Source organism: Hibiscus syriacus, unplaced genomic scaffold (genome assembly GCF_006381635.1).
Source record: "Hibiscus syriacus cultivar Baekdansim isolate YM2019G1 unplaced genomic scaffold, ASM638163v2 tig00111278_pilon, whole genome shotgun sequence".
NCBI classification, from domain to species: Eukaryota; Viridiplantae; Streptophyta; class Magnoliopsida; order Malvales; family Malvaceae; genus Hibiscus; species Hibiscus syriacus.
Window position 1 is genome coordinate 9,870 of NW_024063045.1, and position 19,582 is coordinate 29,451.

At 33.4% G+C, this 19,582-nt stretch overlaps 2 protein-coding genes across 2 annotated transcripts; one reads left to right on the top strand and one right to left on the bottom strand.

The window, feature by feature from the left end:
- The first annotated feature begins 11,527 nt into the window (after window positions 1-11,527).
- Window positions 11,528-13,668, top strand: LOC120157894 (40S ribosomal protein S13). The gene is made up of 5 exons (XM_039168879.1): window positions 11,528-11,677; window positions 11,791-11,863; window positions 12,838-12,976; window positions 13,061-13,247; window positions 13,503-13,668. The coding sequence occupies exons 1-5, from the start codon at window positions 11,655-11,657 to the stop codon at window positions 13,534-13,536; spliced, it is 456 nt and encodes a 151-aa protein (XP_039024810.1). The 5' UTR covers window positions 11,528-11,654; the 3' UTR covers window positions 13,537-13,668.
- Window positions 13,669-13,980: 312 nt separating this feature from the next.
- On the bottom strand, window positions 13,981-15,647 carry LOC120157892 (UDP-glucuronate 4-epimerase 3-like). The gene has a single exon (XM_039168877.1). It carries the CDS (start codon window positions 15,631-15,633, stop codon window positions 14,326-14,328), a length of 1,308 nt encoding a protein of 435 aa, XP_039024808.1. The 5' UTR covers window positions 15,634-15,647; the 3' UTR covers window positions 13,981-14,325.
- Window positions 15,648-19,582: the final 3,935 nt, after the last annotated feature.

Here is a 19,582-nt window from a genome sequence, read left to right on the forward strand (position 1 = left end):
CCATGGTAACTTGTTTCATGACATGATGCACAAAGAGATTGAAGTATATGTAGATGACATGATTGCCAAATCCAGAACTGAAGAAGAACATATTCAAAATCTGAGAAAGCTTTTCCAGAGATTGAGGAATATCAATTAAAGCTCAACCCCGCAAAATGCACTTTTGGGGTAACTTCTGGAAAACTTTTGGGATTTGTGGTCAGCAAAAAGGAATCGAGATTGATCCAGATAAAGTCAAAGCAATTCAAGATCTTCCACCACCCAATACAAAAAAAAGTTCGAGGCTTTTTGGGAAGATTAAATTATATCTCGGTTCATTTCTCAATTAACTGACAAATGTGATCCAGTGTTCAAATTACTTCGAAAGAACAATCCTGAAGTCTGGAATGAAGAATGTCAAGAAACTTTGGATATTATTAAGAAATATTTATCCAATGCCCCATTTTAGTATCACCAATGCCTGATAGACCATTAATTCTCTACTTGACGGTCTTCGAAAATTCGATGGGATGTGTACTAGGACAACATGATGAATTTGGAAGGAAAGAAAGCTATTTATTATCTGAGCAAGAAATTTACTGATTGTGAAGTTCGATATCCACCAATACAAAATTATGTTGTGCTTTGGTGTGGACTACTCGAAGACTCAGACAATATATGTTATACCATACTACTTGGTTGATATCAAAACTTGATCCTTTGAAATTCTTAATGGAATCACCAGCTTTGACAGGCAGAATGGCTAGATGGCAGATGTTATTATCTGAGTTTGATATTATATGTCAACCAAAAAGCGATAAAAGGAAGTGTCATAGCTGATTTTCTGGCCAGTCGTGTATCAAATGATTATCAGCCTTTGAACTTTAATTTTCCCGATGAAGATCTGTTGTGCATATCCATTAATGAAGAAGTCAGAACAAATGATGAATTTGCAACTTGGAAGCTTTATTTTGACGGAGCATCTAATGCTTTGGGACGAGGAATCGGGGCAGTGTTATTTCTCCAGAAAATGTTTATTACCCTTTACAGTAGACTGGAGTTCTTTTGCACCAATAACATGGCGGAATATGAAGCTTGTGTCATGGGATTGAAAGCACTATAGAAAGAAAAATCAAATTTCTCAAGATATATGGAGATTCATCTTTGGTGGTGTATCAATTGCGAGGAGAATGGAAACAAAGATCCCAAATTATTGGAATACCGAAATTTTACCTCGAATTAGTGAAAGAATTTGAGAAAGTTGCCTTCAATTATCTCCCTCGAGAAGAAAATCAAATGGCAGATGCTTTGGCTACATTAGCTGCTATGTTTCAAGCAACTGAGAAGTTGATATGATGCCAATCAAATGCAAGTATATGAAATTCCTGCACATTGTTATAGTGTGGAAGAAGAGGTAGATGGTAAACCATGGTATCATGATATCCTGCAATATATCAAAAATCAAAGTTATCCACCAAATGCATCGGAAATTGATAAAAGAACTTTGAGAAGAATGGCTGCTGGATATTTTCTTGATGGAGAGATTATGTATAGAAGAAGTGATCAATGCTATTGAGATGTTTAAATACCAGCGAAGCTCGAAATGTCATTGAAGAAGTACACAGTGGAATATGTGGAACACATGCAAATGGTCTTTCCATGGCCAGAAAAATAATGAGATATGGATACTATTGGGCTACCATGTACACATTGCATTGATTATGCAAGGAAATGTCATAAATGCCAGATATATGCAACAAGATTCATGTACCCCCATCTCCTTTACATGTAATGACAGCACCCTGGCCATTTTCTATGTGGGGAATAGATGTCATTGGGCAATCACACCAAAAGCATCGAATGGACATTGCTTCATCCTTGGCAATTGATTATTTTACCAAATGGGTTGAAGCTTCTTCATATGCCAATATTAAGAGGTCCACAGTCTGTAAATTCATAAAGAAAGAGATAGTTTGCCGGTATGGCCTACCAGAAAGGATCATTACAGATAATCTGAACCTGAACAACAAATGATGACCGAACTTTGTGCACAGTTTAAGATCAAACATGCAAACTCAGTGGCATATCGTCCAAAGATGAATGGGGCAGTTGAAGCAGCAAACAAGAACTCAAGAGAATCATTACAAAGACCACTGAAACTTACAAAGATTGGCACGAAAAGTTACCTTTTGCTCTATATGCATACCGAACTACTGTTCGAACATCTACTGGGGCAACACCGTTTTCTTTAGTCTACGGATGGAAGCAGTCTTACCAATTGAAGTTGAGATTCCATCGCTTCGAATATTGAGAGAAATAAAATTGGATGAATCTGAATGGATCCAAGCTAGATTTATCAATTGAACCTTATTGAGGAGAAAAGATTGAAAGCTGTTTGCCATGGACAGATGTATCAAAAACGGATGATGAAGTCTCATGACAAAAAAGTACATCCAAGAGAATTCCAAAAGGGTGATCTAGTACTAAAAAGATCTTGCCTATACATAAAGATTTCCGTGGAAATGGATGCCTAATTGGAAGGGCCATACGTTGTGAAAAAGCCTTTTCCGGAGGAGCATTGATCTTGGCAGAAATGGATGGAAAATTCTGAGAAATCCAATAAACTCGGATTCTGTCAAGAAATTATGCTTGAAGAAAAAGAAAAAAAGAAAAAAAGAAAAAAAAGAGAAAAAAGAAAAAGGGGGTCAAGGTGAAAACCCGCAAATGGCATCTTGTAACCAAAGGAGGATTTGAGTTGAAACCTGAAAAGGCGGCTTAAATGCAGGTTGATATTAGGCATCTGGCAATTGAACCCTCTTAAGATTTTGACAGTTTGGGAGAAACTTCACATCTACAAGCATTTTGACAACGTTTGAGATCTTCCAGACAAAAGCTTACATCATTACTCTAAATTGTGTCAACTTGATTAATTTAGAATACTTATGCTTATAATTTGTTGAGACATTTGAATTTTTATCATTCTTATGCTTGCAAAATTTGAATACAATTATTTATTTCAAGTTCAATTTATTTGAGATTCAATTTATTTTTGAAAATTCAATTTTTTTTCTATTGAATTAACATAATTTTGAAATAATTTAAAGATTTCTGAATATCACTTTATGTTAATACTTTTAAATACATGGAATACAAAGTAGGCAAATCATCACTAGCTTAAAGCCATGAACATCAAGATTATTACACGGGATCCTACCGACAACAAAGTCGAATCCGCCAATCTACTCATCAATTGCTCCAACCCACCCATTCAGTTCTTGCACATCTGTTTTCAAAAATATACTAAGACATAGAAGGTGATCTTTGCAGCACTGATTCCAACAAAAGGAAACAAGACATTGATATCACTGGGAAATATGTCTCTATACAGATCCTTGTGTATGGTTTTTAAGGAAACCTAGAAGTATTTCCACCTCATCAGGTTCAAGTGGAGCAACTTTATTCCTTCCAACCCATACTAGATTCCATTTTCAGCATTCATCAAGAAAATACTTCTGGACACTCAAGGAAGGCCATCATTTCTTTGTCAATGGAAAAGCATCACATGGAGAAGCAGAATAAAGAAAATTTGTTCTTAATTGGCAGAATTATGAATAGCCCTTTTCAGTGTAGTAGCATGGAAATGCTTCGAATCTACAAATTCTGGCTCTACATCGAATAAGCATTGTGATATCCTAGTCCAAACATTAAATGAAGATGAATTTGCCAATAGCATCTTCTGGAAGTGTTCTTTGAGTTATCTGATCTGGTTGGACAGAACCAATCATTGAATTTAGAAGATGAATTTGTAATAGCATCTTCTGGAAGTGTTCTTTGAGTTATCTGATCTGGTTTAGCAGAACCAATCATTGAATTTAGAAGATGAATTTGTTAATAATCTTCTGGAAGTGTTCTTTGAGTTATCTGATCTGGTTTACAGAACCAATCATTGAATTGGAAGATGAATTGCTCATAGCATCTTCTGGAAGTGTTCTTTGAGTTATCTGATCTGGTTTGGCAGAACCAATCATTGAATTTGGAAGATGATTTGCTAATAGCATCTTCTGGAAGTTTCTTTGAGTTATCTGATCTGGTTTGGTAGAACTACAGACCAATCATTGGAATTAAAAGATGAACGCATGATTATCTTCATTAAGAAGCTTCTTTTCAAGCTTCCTCTCTCTTCTTTTCAAAAATCATAGCCCGAGTTTTGCCTTTGCTTGTAATTGGGATCATTGCATAATGACTTCCTATTTTTTACCAGAAGTGCATCAGCAGCCTTAGTCATTTGAGCGGCACATATAAAATTTGCCAATTCTGCAATTGATGAATCTGGACCACATTTCTCCAGGGCTATTGAAGTTTCAGCCCATGATAATCCCATTTTTCAAGTATAACAGTTTATTCTCCTCATCAGAATCAGAAGTCAAGATTTCTCGGTATTAGAAGAACTATCGATTCTGTGAAATCATCTTGAAAGGAATTTCAAAGATTTTAGCAAAGATTCAAATCTATTTTTGAAGATTAGCTTTTCCAGAGAAAGTTCATAATGAGAAGAACTCATCTGAAGAAGGAAAGAAGTTCATAATGAAAAATTTGTTCAACCTTTTACTGAATTCATCAATTGATGGATTATCTTTTCCAGAGAAAGTTCATAATGAGAACTTATCTGAAGAAGGAAGAAGAAGTTCATAATGAGAAGAATTGTTCAACCTTTTTTCTGAATTCATCAAGTTGATGGATTATCTTTGCCAGGTAGAGTTCATAATGAGAAGAACTCGTCATCTGAAGAAGGAAGAAGAAGTTCATATGAAAGAACTTGTTCAATCTTTTGCTTGAATTCATCATTTGATGGATCAGCTTTTCCAGAGAAAGTTCATAATGAGAAGACTCATCTGAAGAAGGAAGAAGAAGTTCATAATGAGAAGAATTTGTTCAACCTTTTACCTGAATCCATCATTTGAGGATCATCTTTTCCAGAGAAAGTTCATAATGAGAAGAACTCATCTGAAGAAGGAAGAAGTTCATAATGAAGAATTTGTTCAACCTTTTACCTGAATCCATCATTTGAGGGATCAACTTTTCCAGAGAAAGTTCATAATGAGAAGAACTCATCTGAAGAAGGAAGAAGAAGTTCATAATGAGAAGAATTTGTTCAACCTTTTACCTGAATCCATCATTTGAGGATCATCTTTTCCAGAGAAAGTTCATAATGAGAAGAACTCATCTGAAGAAGGAAGAAGAAGTTCATAATTAGAAGAATTGTTCAACCTTTTACCTGAATTCATCAATTGATGGATTATCTTTTCCGGAGAAGTTCATAATGAGAAGAACTCATCTGAAGAAGAAAGAAGAAGTTCATAATAAGAAGAACTTGTTCAACTTTTTGCATAATTCTATCGCAGAAGGAGATAGATTAGCATCAGCCTTTCTAGAAAAAGTTCATAATGAGAAGAACTCATCAAGAACTTATTCAACCTTTTTAATGACTCTATCACAGAAAGGAGGTCATCATCATCCCCAGCAGAAGTTCATAATAAGAAGAACTTATCTGGAGAGAGAGAAGAATTTATTCAATATCTCCATTATGATCAAAGTAAAGTCAAAATGGATAAAAAATTTTATCATCTTTTCATCTTTGCCCTATTCTTGTTAACACAAGAATGAGCAAAGAGGGGCAGCTGAAGATATTAATTTTTATCCATTTATTATTATATTATTATTATTATTATTATTATTACTATATTATTATTATATATATTATTATTATTATTTATTATTATTATTATTATTATTATTAATATATATTAACATATATATATAAATATATTACAGACCAATTACAACTGGACCGGCCCAGTTACAAACAAACCAGAATCGGTCCAAATCAAACCAGAAACCCTAAACATTTGAGTTTCCAGTTAAGGTTTCCTAACCCTAATCTAAACCAGCCGCCTCAGCTTGCTGCCGTTGGATCTGGCAAGATCCAACGGTCCAGATGGCTCCAGAGGGAACCCTAGGGTTTGATACCCTAGGGCCACGCGGCGCCGCCCCCGTTTCCACACGGCTGCCGACACTTTCTCGCCGCCTCCGTAGCTGCACACGTCTCCCCCAAACGGTGAGTCACCACTGGGAGTCCGGTGACTCACCAAAGAGCATTCTTCGACCGTCTGAGACGAACACCGGTGATGGCTATAAAGCCATCACCCCATCTGCAAGCAGAAGAACCAGAGAGACAGAGACGGAGAAGGAAGACAGAAAAAAAAACAGAGAAAGAAAAAAAAACTAATATACCAACGATCTCAGTCAACATCAACGCAGCAAGGAAAAAAAAGAGAGAAGAGAGGAAAAAGCTTACCCTGTCATCGGAGAACCCCAACCGTCGCCGGATCTCACCAAAACCTTCGAAAAACCGAAGGTATTCTTTTTAGATTTGCTCCGATTGGGAGCCGTTTAACGGAAAAGAGCATCGGAACTGTCATTAGGACGGTCCGATCTACGTTTAGATAAAAAAAAAATTTCCGGCCACCGAAGACGGTGGCCGGCGGCGGTGGTTAACGGCGGACGAACGCCGACTGACGGCTGCCGGCCGACTGGCTTCTCTCTGTTCTAGAGAAGCGAGAGAAATTGTTTTCTCTCAAAGAAGAGAGAGAGAGAGAGTAAAAATGAAGGCTGGCCCTTCGGGCCAGCCGGTTTTGGACCATATATAGTCCTTCCCGAACGACGTCGTTTCGGGAAGGACTATGCGCGTAATTATAGAATAGTTAAACCACGTCCGCAGTCATCCCAATTTGTAAACTTTACATTTTAGTCACTAAATCAAATTTATAATCCTTTTAATTTGGTTCTTTAATTTTAATTTTATTCATTTTAGTCCTTTATATTAAATATATATTTAGGATAAATAGCAGATTTAATCCCTTAATTTTAATAGATAATATTTTAATCCTTAGTTTATATTTTTAATTTATTTTATTATAATATCCGAATTTTAGATAATTTTATTTTTGTCACTAAATAAATAAAATAAAGAAATAGCATATTTAATCCTTATAACTTTGATTAATATTGAATTAAGTTTTAATTTCATTTTTACTATAATTTAGTCATTTAATTTATAAGTTTTCATTTATTTTATTGTTTTTAAAATATATTGTTTTAGTGGTATTTTTTAATTTTATTTGTTTATATCTTTTAATATTTTTATGTATTCATAAATATATATATATATAATAAATCTGGAATAAATTTTAATGTTTATTTTTAATATCGAAGAAAAGGACAGTCTTAATACAACTGGATGTCTTATTCTGATATTTTTTAAACAATATTATTTAAATTAATATTTATCAATATCAAAGAAAAGAGCTGTCTTAAGGCACCTAGAAGTTCTTTTCTGATATTTTTAAATAAATAAATATTTTTTATAATTTTGAAATAATAGAATTATAAATTAAATATATTTTTTTTGAATTTTTAAATTTTAATAATAGAGACAATTTATAATTAAAAAGTACCAATTTTGGGCGTTGTAGGGGTGCTAATCCTTCCCTAAACGTAACCGACCACGAATCCCTTTTTATTATTAAAAAGAACGAATTTTTGGTTAAAACGCAGATCAGTTTATCTTTTAATTGATGTTTTCTTAAAAACTCTTTCAAAAGATATTTTTTAGGTATTCGACCTACCTGACCCAAAAGGCCGATGGCGACTCACAAATTATTTTCAAAATTATTTATTCACTTCAATTTCCCCGCCAAATTTAATATTTCGTGCCCGGACGAAAACCGGTTACGACAATTGTCATATTGCTAATAGGACCTATACAATCCCTAAGATGCCCAATAAACCATGTCCATGAATCAGAGGTTTCAAATTTACCAACCCCGTAAGCTATTGGCAGTATCCCATTGTTAGCATCCATGGCTACTGCTAATAAGTTTACTCCAAGGTATCGACCTTTTAAATGTGCTTCGTCAACTATAATAACTGGGCGCATGCAAGTAATAAACGAACGAATCTACAAAATCATATACACAAGAAATATAATCATTTAAATGTGAAATGCATGTAACTAATAAAAATGAGTCAACAAAATTATATTGATTTACTAACCGCAGCACCAATGACGATAAACAGCAACTCAAAGCGTCCATCTCTATCTGTTTTGATATGAGTTACCGACCCTGATTTTTCAGCTTTAAATTGTGATAATAAGCCGACAGTTGGGCAAACGATGCTTCTGGCGACCCCCTCAACAATTCCAAGGCATAACATTTGTCTCTCCAAGCTTGAGAATATGAGATACTAATCTTGAACCGAGCATTCATGTCAGTCATAATTTCATGTCCCCGATATACCCTGCCATTCAAAAACATTAACTCAGCCAGAAAACCACCCAACACCTTTTTGTTTGATTGTCTATGGTGAGGAAAAACTTGGGTTCTTGAACATGTATGTTTATCAATAAAAGTCCTAACTTGAAACATTTCGCAATCTTTTATCATCTTTGCAATCATACGCCACGTACAATTTTTGTCAATCATACACCTTGTTTCGAAACGATCTTTGCTTGATTTGTTAACTTTTAGTTGATAGCCATCTTCCACACATTTCGTATACAAAGCTATCTTCAAGTCTTCCTTTGTATCAAAACAATCATCTTTCTTGATACGAATAATTTTTGTGTAACAATCAACTGCTATTTTTACCAACTCTTCTTTCGGTATCTGAAGTAATTCTGGCATATTCCAGTTATACTCCCGTGGCAGTTTCTTCGGGACTTTTCTTCGGGGATTTCTTCTTCTTCTTTTTCTTCTTCAGGGTTATATGAATTGCAGAATGGATGTTCAACATGTTCATTCATAGTCGTAACTTCCTCCTCATTATCATCAACACATCTTCCTCGGCAGCGGTTGTTTCATCATCAAAATTCGGGTATTGATCAATATCAAAATCATTACACGCAGGGTCTGTTTCTTCTTCTGAAACATCATCAAAATCTGAGTATTGACCAAGATCAAAGTCCGGGTATTGACCAAGATCAAATTTCGAATACCGACTAGTACTCACAATTTTTTCTGTTGGCTCATCATCGTCTAACTGGTTAATACGAAAACTGGAATTTGGTGCTGAAAGTTGATTGAGATTTGGATTAGGGAAATGTTGTGGGTTTTGAGATTATGTTTGGTATTGGAAATGTGGTGAAACAAAATTTGCTTGGTGATGAAATTGTGGTGGAACCATTAAATTTTGAGCACCATAAACTGGGGTTGAAAAACTTAGTTAATTATTATCCGCTACTGACCCAACTTCACTACTTCTAGGTTCAACAACATACAATGTAACATCATCTTGCGAAACACTAATGTAAGCAATGAATCATTCAACATCTTCATTGTCGGTTAACAAATAAACTTTACATTTTCTCTGATAAGATAGTCTAAATCCACTTAAGGACTCTAAATTCAATTTATTTGCAACACGTAACATTAGAGTTTCATAAGTTAACTTTTTTAATGACAGTTTTAGTTGAAGATTCATGGGTAAAAACATATATTGTAAAACACCATGAACATTCTCCTATGACCCTCCAAAACACAAATCTATCCAAACATGATAAACATTAGATGATTTCATTATTGTAAATTAATTTACTAAACAAACGAGCTGCGAAACTAAAACCTGCTGCCGGATGGGGAAGGATGTCGTTGGATATAAGAACGAATGTCGCCGGAGAGAGTGATAGATGGAGATGGAATGAGTTGCGATTTAGTGATTTAGGTTATGAGTTGCTTCTGCTGCGTAGTTATATACCCAAAACATTTGTGTTGCAAAACTAAAACCTGTTGCGAATTTGAAATTCAGCATTGCGACAGTCAGAATCGCGTTGCGATAGTCATAATCGCATTGCGATTTACATATTCGCTTTGCGATAGTCATACTCGCATTGCGATTTACATATTCGCATTGCGATAGTCGGAAATCGCAACGCGAATTTGGAAAATCGCAATGCGATAGGTAGAATCGCGTTGCGAATCTGGAAACTGATTTATGATACCGGAGATCGCGTTGCGAATTATCGATCGCATTGCGATTTAGTTTGCCATTTTGGCAAATCCAAAAAAATTGGTTAAAATCGTATATTATAAGGCATTTTTGGTCACTGAAGTTACTTTCTCTACCCAGAATCGCTTAGCTTCGGCCTCAGCAAACTTACTAATGTATCAGCAATGCCCTCTACTCCACCATGAAACTTCAGTTTCTTCGCATCCTGGCCTTCCAGAATGGATCCTAACCCATCAGCATAAAATTGAAAATCAATAGCTTTGACTGCTTCAGGAGCAACATAATCACTAGGTTGTACACCTGCAAAACAAAGATTCATTTATATATGTTCAAAGGCTTAACAAAGTTGAATTTGCAGTAAAATATCTCGCCAAAGATAAATTGAAAGGCAACTTTTGAAATCAGTACATCCTCGTAACTTTTGGAGAGGTTGGATTATTCACACGGAGGAGGAGGAGGAGGAGGAGACAGGTGAATTTTTTTAATTTTTTTATTGTCGGGTAACACTTTCATTAAGGGATTAACAAGAGTTAAATGTTGAGGGACTAAAACTAAACGAACTAATAAGGGACCAAAATCACTCCTTTTTTTCTTAATCGGTGACCAAAATCAGTCAAACTGATTATAAGGGACTATCAATATAATTTACCTATTATTTTTTAAAAGTCTACGATGATTATAAGATAATATTTATTTATAATCTTCCTTAATCATTAATAATACGCTTACACATGGTAGACACAACTACTCGAACTCAGGATCTCAAGAGAGAACAATACTCCTTTTAACCATTAAAAATACTCAATAAATTTATTTTAATATTTATAAAATATCGTAGACATGAACTTTATTTTGTAAAAGGTAAAATATTAAAATTATTCATAACATTTGACTAAATATTCATCTTGACTCCTATTTATTTTTATAGTATTTTGACTCTCAACATTTTACTTTAGGGTAAAAATACTTTTAATGTTTGATTAAATAATCACTTTAATTTTTATTTTTTAAGAGTATTTTGAAAATAATATTTTATTTTAGGGTACAAGACTCATATTTTAGAGCGTTGACTAAATGTATCCATCAACGAGGGGATTTTTTAGAGTTCAAAAAAAAAATTTAATCAAACGTTACAAATATTTTCCCATTATGCCTTTTTAAAATTATAAACATAATTTTTTTTTATTTTGATTCATTTAAAAAATTAAAAAAGATAACAATGATTTTTTAATAATTGAGATGGTTTAGTTCATACTAATCAATATTTTTTAATATCTATTTCATTAACTTCTTATTTTCAATATTAGTTTTCAAATAAGTCATTATATCACATTCCTTGGACGAAAAAAAATAATAAATCCAAAAATAAAATTTAAATGGTTTTATAAAATTCACTGGCAAGATCTGGCCCAATGTGTACGGAAAGTAATACTTGAAAACCAGACCACCAATGGTGAAAAAGGAGGCCCAATAAGTCACTAGCAAAGAACCAGAGGGACAATAAGAACCGTAATCCCCATCTTGCATTTTGATTCTAGGGTTTCTCTGCTCATTGCAATAGCTGAAGACAAGTAACCAAAGGAAGCAGCCGAGCTCCAAACTCTGTTACCATGGGTCGTATGCACAGCCGGGGGTTCGTATTTCCTCCAAAACTCGGTTCATTATCACCTGAAAACAACCCCATGATTTCATCGATCGAATCTCTTCTATCTGCTTTCGTCACTGATTTGAAATTTTCTCTTGCAGGAAAGGAATTTCAGCATCCGCTTTGCCTTACAAGAGAACCCCGCCTAGTTGGTTGAAGATCTCTTCTCAAGATGTGAGTCACTTGTTTTAACCCTATGATTTTGATTAGTGGCTGAAACGAGCCTGACACTTCTTTTAATAATTTGGAGCTCCATTAATTTAATAATTTCATGTTTGGGAAAATTGAAAGCTGTGTGGGAAGTCCCTCGATGATTACTGTTTGAGTTTGATAGTACATTCAGTCTATGTGTGCTGGGACTCGGCTGTGATATTGGATATGAATATGTGTTTTACATGGCTATATGGTTTAGTTATGTTCCGATGTTTTGTTTTTCGCATTTTCAAATGTGGAATCAAAATAGTCTCTCACAGGGATTTAAATTGTGATTGCAGCTGCATTTTTTGTCGAGTTGCGTTTATCGATGTTTTTGAACATAATAAATGTTAGTGGAGTCACTGTGGTCATCATGGTCGTGAATTCTTTTTAAAGGAGTTGATTTTTTTTAAAAAAAAATTGCAGCTGTGATCCACTGTTATTGTTGTGATTCTGCGTCATATCTTTATTTTACTCATTACAACTATTTCATTTTGAGTAAACCTCAAGTTGTTTTGATCTTCGGGTTGTTTTGTACTAGAAAAATTAGCCTTTTACTAATGAACTGATGGGAGTTTGTTGTAGTGATTGATTGATCTTCCTCATAGGCTTGGACTATTTCCTATAATTTTCCATTTAATACTCATGGATATGTATTTTGAGTTTACATTATATTAATTCGAACCTTCATTTTCCTTGAAATATTCATGTTTAACACATTTTTTCCGTGAGTGTGAGGGTATGGTGTCCTTCAAATATATACATAGAAAAAACTAGAAAAATGGCAAACAACAGATCAACATCGATACTCTCCCCGAAATCCGAGTAACAGAGGTTTACAGTAATGTGATGGGGAGTTGAAAAACCTTGCTTTGTTAGTTTATTATGTTGATATAAAAGGCTTGTCCTATTTTTTGTTGGCAATATTCATTGGTATTGATTTCTTCTTTTAGGTTGAGGAGAATATTTGTAAGTTTGCAAAGAAGGGTTTGACCCCATCTCAAATTGGTGTCATTCTCCGAGACTCGCATGGGATTGCTCAGGTGAAGAGTGTTACAGGCAGCAAGATTTTGAGGATACTGAAAGCCCATGGTACACCTTATTGACGTTTTCTGCTGTTGCATTTCCCTTCATATTTGTCGATAAACATTCAACTTATCGATTTGATTTTGTCAGGCCTTGCTCCTGAGATTCCTGAGGATCTCTACCACCTGATTAAGAAAGCTGTTGCCATCAGAAAGCATCTCGAGCGGAACAGGAAGGACAAGGATTCCAAGTTTAGGTTAATTTTGGTTGAGAGCAGAATTCACCGTCTTGCCCGCTATTACAAGAAGACAAAGAAGCTTCCACCAGTGTGGAAATAGTAAGTTTTTGTATCCCTGCTTCCTGTTGATGTTCTTAATGTGTTTAACTTATTGTTAGTTGGACCCGGAGCGAGTCTTCTATGATTTTGTGCTAGACAGAAGCGCCGGTCATTGTAACTTAAGTATTTAATTAATGGTCGGATTAATGCTCTTCTGTTGTCAACCCCAGTCCTCAATAGTTGTTATTCTTGCATTCTCCTGTTTGAAGAATTGGGGTTTTTACTTGCAATCTTGACATATTTTTCTTCATGCAGTGAATCTACAACCGCCAGCACTCTTGTGGCTTAGAGCTCACAGTTTGATCCATCTTCCAGGTGCTTTGGATATGCAGGACTAAACTTTTGGTATTAGTGTTTTTTAAGAACTAGTTCATTTATGTCTGAAATTGAGATACTTGGGAGGGAGAAATATTATGTTTAGTGTCAGAATTATCTTATCTTTATATTTTTTGAAATGTTTTTTGGTGTTTTTCGAAATGTATTGCGTTGAGCTGAATGCTTAAAAAAACTTGAGTTTGAACTTGACTTGAACAAACATAACACACAAACCATCGAACTGAATGCTTAAAAAAGCTTGAACTTGAACTTGACTCGAACAAACATAACACATGAACCATCGAACTGAATGCTTAAAAAAGCTTGAGCTTGAACTTGACTCGAACAAGCATAACACACAACCATAACATATTTCTTATCAAGTTCAAAGAAGTGAACAATGTTATGTACTAGTGAAAGAAAGAAGATATAATTTATGTGCTATTTTATTGAAATTGCATAACAATGATACAGGTCCATCAATCAGCATATGGTCTTGTTTTCTCCAATGCCAAAACTACAACAATTACATTCCAAGGGGAAAGGCAAAAGATTCTTCAATTATTCTTTTGATACAGTGTTTGCCGTGATGGCAAACAATGCCCACTGATTAAAAAACTTCTTCAAAGCAGGACAATAATGTACCTCCTTATACAACAACCATTATAGATAATGTTGAATATCGATAATTAAGCAAGTTAGTACGAATAATAATGAACAATAATTCAGAGGATTCGATCCTACCAGATACGGAGAACGACAGTTATTCAGCAGCTTTCTTCCCATCGGAATAGAAACCCAGATACCACCTCACAAACTTCTTCAACCCGGTCTGCAAATCGGTCGTGGGCTTATATCCAAGCTCCCTTTGAGCCAAGCTAATATTGGCATGTGTAAACTGAACATCCCCGTTCCGTGGCAACTTCATGAAGTTCCTCTTTACCTTAACCTTCAAAAGCCTCTCCAGGATACTCACGAGCTCCGAAACAGGCACCGGTGAAGTATTCCCCAAGTTATATACTCTCAGTTGAGCCGGACCCTTCTTCTTCCCTCCGCTACCGGTACTCTTCTTGGCAGTATCCAATGCAGCTAGACACCCTTTAACAATATCATCAATGTAGGTGAAATCCCGAGCCACCATGCCGTGATTAGCTGCCTCGAATATCGGTATGGACTTCCCTTTCAAAATGTCCCTAGTGAAGAAGAAATATGCCATATCCGGCCTTCCCCAAGGACCATAAACCGTGAAAAACCTCAAACCAGTTAAAGAGAGTCCATATATATGATTATAAGTGTGAGCAATCTCTTCCCCAGCTTTCTTTGTAGCAGCATATAAACTAGCAGGCTGATCAGTCCGATCCTTCTCGGAGAACGGAACTTTGCTATTAAGGCCGTAAACCGAACTCGAAGATGCCCACACGATAGCCGGCTGCGGATTCGCTGACTTGCAGACTTCTAGCAAACTAACGAAACCAGCAATATTGCTATGAACATAAGAGCCAGGGTTTTCCATAGCATACCTGACGCCGGCTTGAGCAGCCAAATGCATAACGTGGGTGAAGGCGACGACTTCAAAAAGTTTCCTTAAAAGAGCCGAATCATTGATATCTCCTTCAACAATGAAAACCCCACTGCGCTCCAAAAGCGCTTGCCGAGCTCTTTTCAATGAAGGATCGTAATAGTCATTGAAATTATCGAGTCCTAGGACACCATCGCCGCGTTTTTTCAAAGCAGCCGAGACGTGGGTACCGACGAAACCGGCGGCTCCGGTAACCAAAACGGAGAAACCGTTACGAGAAAGGACTCGGGCGGATGAACGGACCCGTTTTTCCCAAACGGGTCCTCCCCAATTGTAAGTACGGAGAGAGCGACGAGAAGGGTCTTGAGCGATCGGATTCGAGGAGGGTGATCGGAAGAAGAATATGAAAATCACGCCCATGAAGATTAATGACCAGAAACTGAGCTTCGCTAGTGAAGATTGCCAATGCCACCTCATTCGACTGTGGATAAACGGTGACTTCTCCATCTTGAATTTCCCCGGCGTTGACGGAAAATCATCAAGATGAGACATTGTATAAAGCTTATTCAGTGCTTTGAAGAAATGGGTATTACAAATTTGGGGGTTTTGAAGAAATGGGTATTTAAGATTTGGGGAATACTCCGTTTTTAACGGCGGCGCTGACGGTGGTTGACACAGCGGAAGAAAGGGAAAAGCAAGCTCTTTTAATGCTACTACTTTTCCATTTTGTGATGGAAAAAAGGATTTGATATTGCTAATAGACTTGATTTATGGGAGTCAATGAAGAATCAAGCAACTGGAATTTAAATAAATGGGGGATTTTGATTTGGTAAAAACAACGGAATTTACAGTTTTTTTTTTTCCTTTTTTATATTTTTTGTTCTTCGTTTTCTCGCAGCGAGAAAACGAACGAAAGAAACAAGGAAACAGAGAGAAATAGTGAAAATCAATGAGTTTTTTTTTTTGCTATAATTTGATTGATTGTTTTCCTATTTGTGTTTTGGGCCAATGTTTAATTAGGGAATCTTACAAAATTCATATTATACTGTTTTATTTATAGATAATTAATCTTGAATGGTAAACCCTTAAATTTGGGCTGTTATTCGGTTTTGGATTTGTTGCAATGATAGAGCTGTATAAAAATAACTTACTATTATTTTAGGGTGAAACACACTAGATGTAATTTAACTATATTTACAATCATTTAATTATTAATGATAAATAATTATTTTAACATAATTCAATTACCTTTAGTATGTAATTTTGAATATAATTATGTTCAAATAATTATAATGATCCCTACTATGTTTTATTTTAAACATAATTATATTTAATTATTTATAGATAATCTCTAATCAAGTATGATTAAATTGTCACGTTAGTATTTATAGATAATCTCTAATCAAGTATGATTAAATTGTCACGTTAGCATTTTTATTTTCTTAACAGTGAGTGATTAAAACGGAATCAAATTGTAATTTTAGATATGATTTAAGAAAATAGTTAGACAATTAATACAATACCACAATAATAATTTGATGATTAAATATATAGTTTACACTATTTTTAATAAAAATTATATATATATATATATATTAAAATTACAATTGTCACGTGATAAAATTGTAGTATGCCATGTGAAAATAATATTTCAAGAAAAACATTAGAATTAGGGATGAAAAATCAGGTAATCTTCTAGTTTTCAGCCGGATCCTGTCAGGTCAAGTAAAATCGGATATAAGTCATGTCAAGTCATTTTAATGGTTTGACTTAGATTAGGTCGGATCCATATCAAATCAGTTCAGGTCATTTTTAGGTTGATTTGACATCAGATTCAGTTCGGGTTCATGTCGGGTTAATTTCAGTTCAGATCGATGTCAATTTAGGTCAAAACGATTCAGGTGCGGAGCAGTTAAACACCATGTTAATTCAAGTTCGGATGGACTTCAGTCAGATCTCATTCAGATCAGGTCACATCATTGACAGATAAAATTCAGGTCGGATCTTTACCGGATACAGATTGGCTTTAGGTAAAGTCATTTTTTATTTTTGGATTAGTTATTTCTCGTCTTTCGTGAACGTTGAATTGCAATTTTTAATTGTATATGATTTAGAGTAAATTACTAAATATATAAATAATTATGGATCAATTTTGATAAAGTATATTTTTAAGGATTAAATTGAACAAATATGAAATTACAAGTAAAAATTTAAATCAATTAAACAACACACAATGATGAGGGACCAAATTAAAATAATTTTAAAATGCGAGGTTGAAATTAATAAAAAAGTACTAAATTATACCCATTTAAAAAGTTTTGCGCCAATTACAAAAATATAATAAGTAATAAATATGAGCCAATTTCAAATGCAAATATAATTTTAAGGACTAAATTAAACAAATATGAAATTAAAAATAAAATTTTAAATAAATTAAACAACACAAAGGGATCAAATCGAAATAATTGTAAAATGTGAAGAAAATCTATAAAATGGACTAAACTGCATTCATTTCAAAAGTTGAGAAAAATTGAAACAATTAATATATATATATATATATATATATAACATAGTTCATATATAATTTATATATAGTATATAAATATAAACTATATAGTTTATATTTAATATTATTATATACTATATATATAAACTATATAGTCTATATATGAACCATATATATATATATATATATATATATGGTTTAGAATTAATTTATGTAATTTTATATAATTTATATATAAACTATATAGTTTGTACATAGTAATATATAAACTATATAAACCATATATATATGTAAACTATATAAACTATTTATATATAATATATATAAACTATAAACTATAGTTTATATTTATATATATATACTATAGTTGATATTTATATACTATATAAATTATATAAACTATATACTATATAGTTTACATATGAACTATATAAAAACTCTCTCTCTCTCTCTCTATATATATAGTTATATATATAACTATATACTATAGTTGATATTTATATACTATATACTATATATAAAACTATATACTATAGTTTATATATATATTATATAGTATATAAATATATAAACTATATACTATTGTTAATATTTATATACTATATATATAAACTATATATACTATATAGTTTACCTATGAACTATATATAAAAACTATATATATAAACTATAATTTATATATAAACTATATACTATAGTTGATATTTATATACTATATACTATAAACTATACACTATAGTTGATATTTATATACTATATAATATAGTTTATATTTATATAATTTATACTATATAAATTCAAAGTATATACTATATGTATAAATACTATATAGTTGAATACATTAATGTATATATATACATATAATATTAATTGAAAGAATTGAAAAATATATAGGAATCAAATTGGAAGAATTAAAAATATAAAGCTTAAATTCAATAATTTGTGCTATACATTTGGACTAAATTGGACGAATTTAAAACAAGGGGACGACGCTACAATGCCAACTAAACTTCAAAAATATGCGGGCCAACCGACTCAAATTTAAACTAATATATAAACCGAAAATTATCTAACTTCAGAACTTTTTTTATTTTTTTCTCATTTTGCTTTCTTTCTCTGTACTTCGATTCTCTCAAAATCCTCTGAATTCTCTCTAGAATTCTCAGCCACAAACACTTTAAACTCAGAAATCCTTATATTTTTTCGATCAAACAACCCAAATTCAACCTGTGTTCATCCCCACAACCCTCATTTGATCTTTACAAACACCAAAACCCAATATCAAACCTATTTTTTTCGATCAAACACCCAAAACTCAATCACTGTTCATTTGAGTTCATCTCCAAAATCCTCATTCCATCCTTTCAAACACCCAATCCCAGTACCCATGTAACACACCAATCCGTATAAGACCCGGATACGAATTAGAAGTGTTACATTAACTTTTTAAAACTTTGACTCTTTAAAAATCCGTTAAAAATTTAAAACTTTATTTTGATTTCTATGGTGAAACTCTCATATGAAAAGTAAATATTAAAAACTAACAATCTAAAATAAAATAAATAATTGAGATATATACATAAACTTAAATAGTGTACTTACAAAACGAATCAGAGCGTAACATTTTACAGTTTTATAATACATGCCAACAAAATCACAAAATAATAAGTAAACCTACAGTTCAAAATTTGTTATGATCTGATCTTCTGTAGGAGTATGTTGTCCTCTTCTAGCTTTAGTCCTCAGATTTCTTTAAACCTACATGTAAAACAATCACACGCTAAGTCGTTGACATAGTGAGGCAAATACGAGTATAACAAAACATTGAAAAATAATTGCTTATTCATCTCGTAGAAAACATTTCATAATGAATTCAATTTACATTTCATGAAAAGAAAGTATACTTTTACACATGGTTTAGTTTATATCACTTTGTTTTAATAGCCCAATGCATACTACTGAGAACTCTAGGTATTTGATTACATTGAAGTTGTG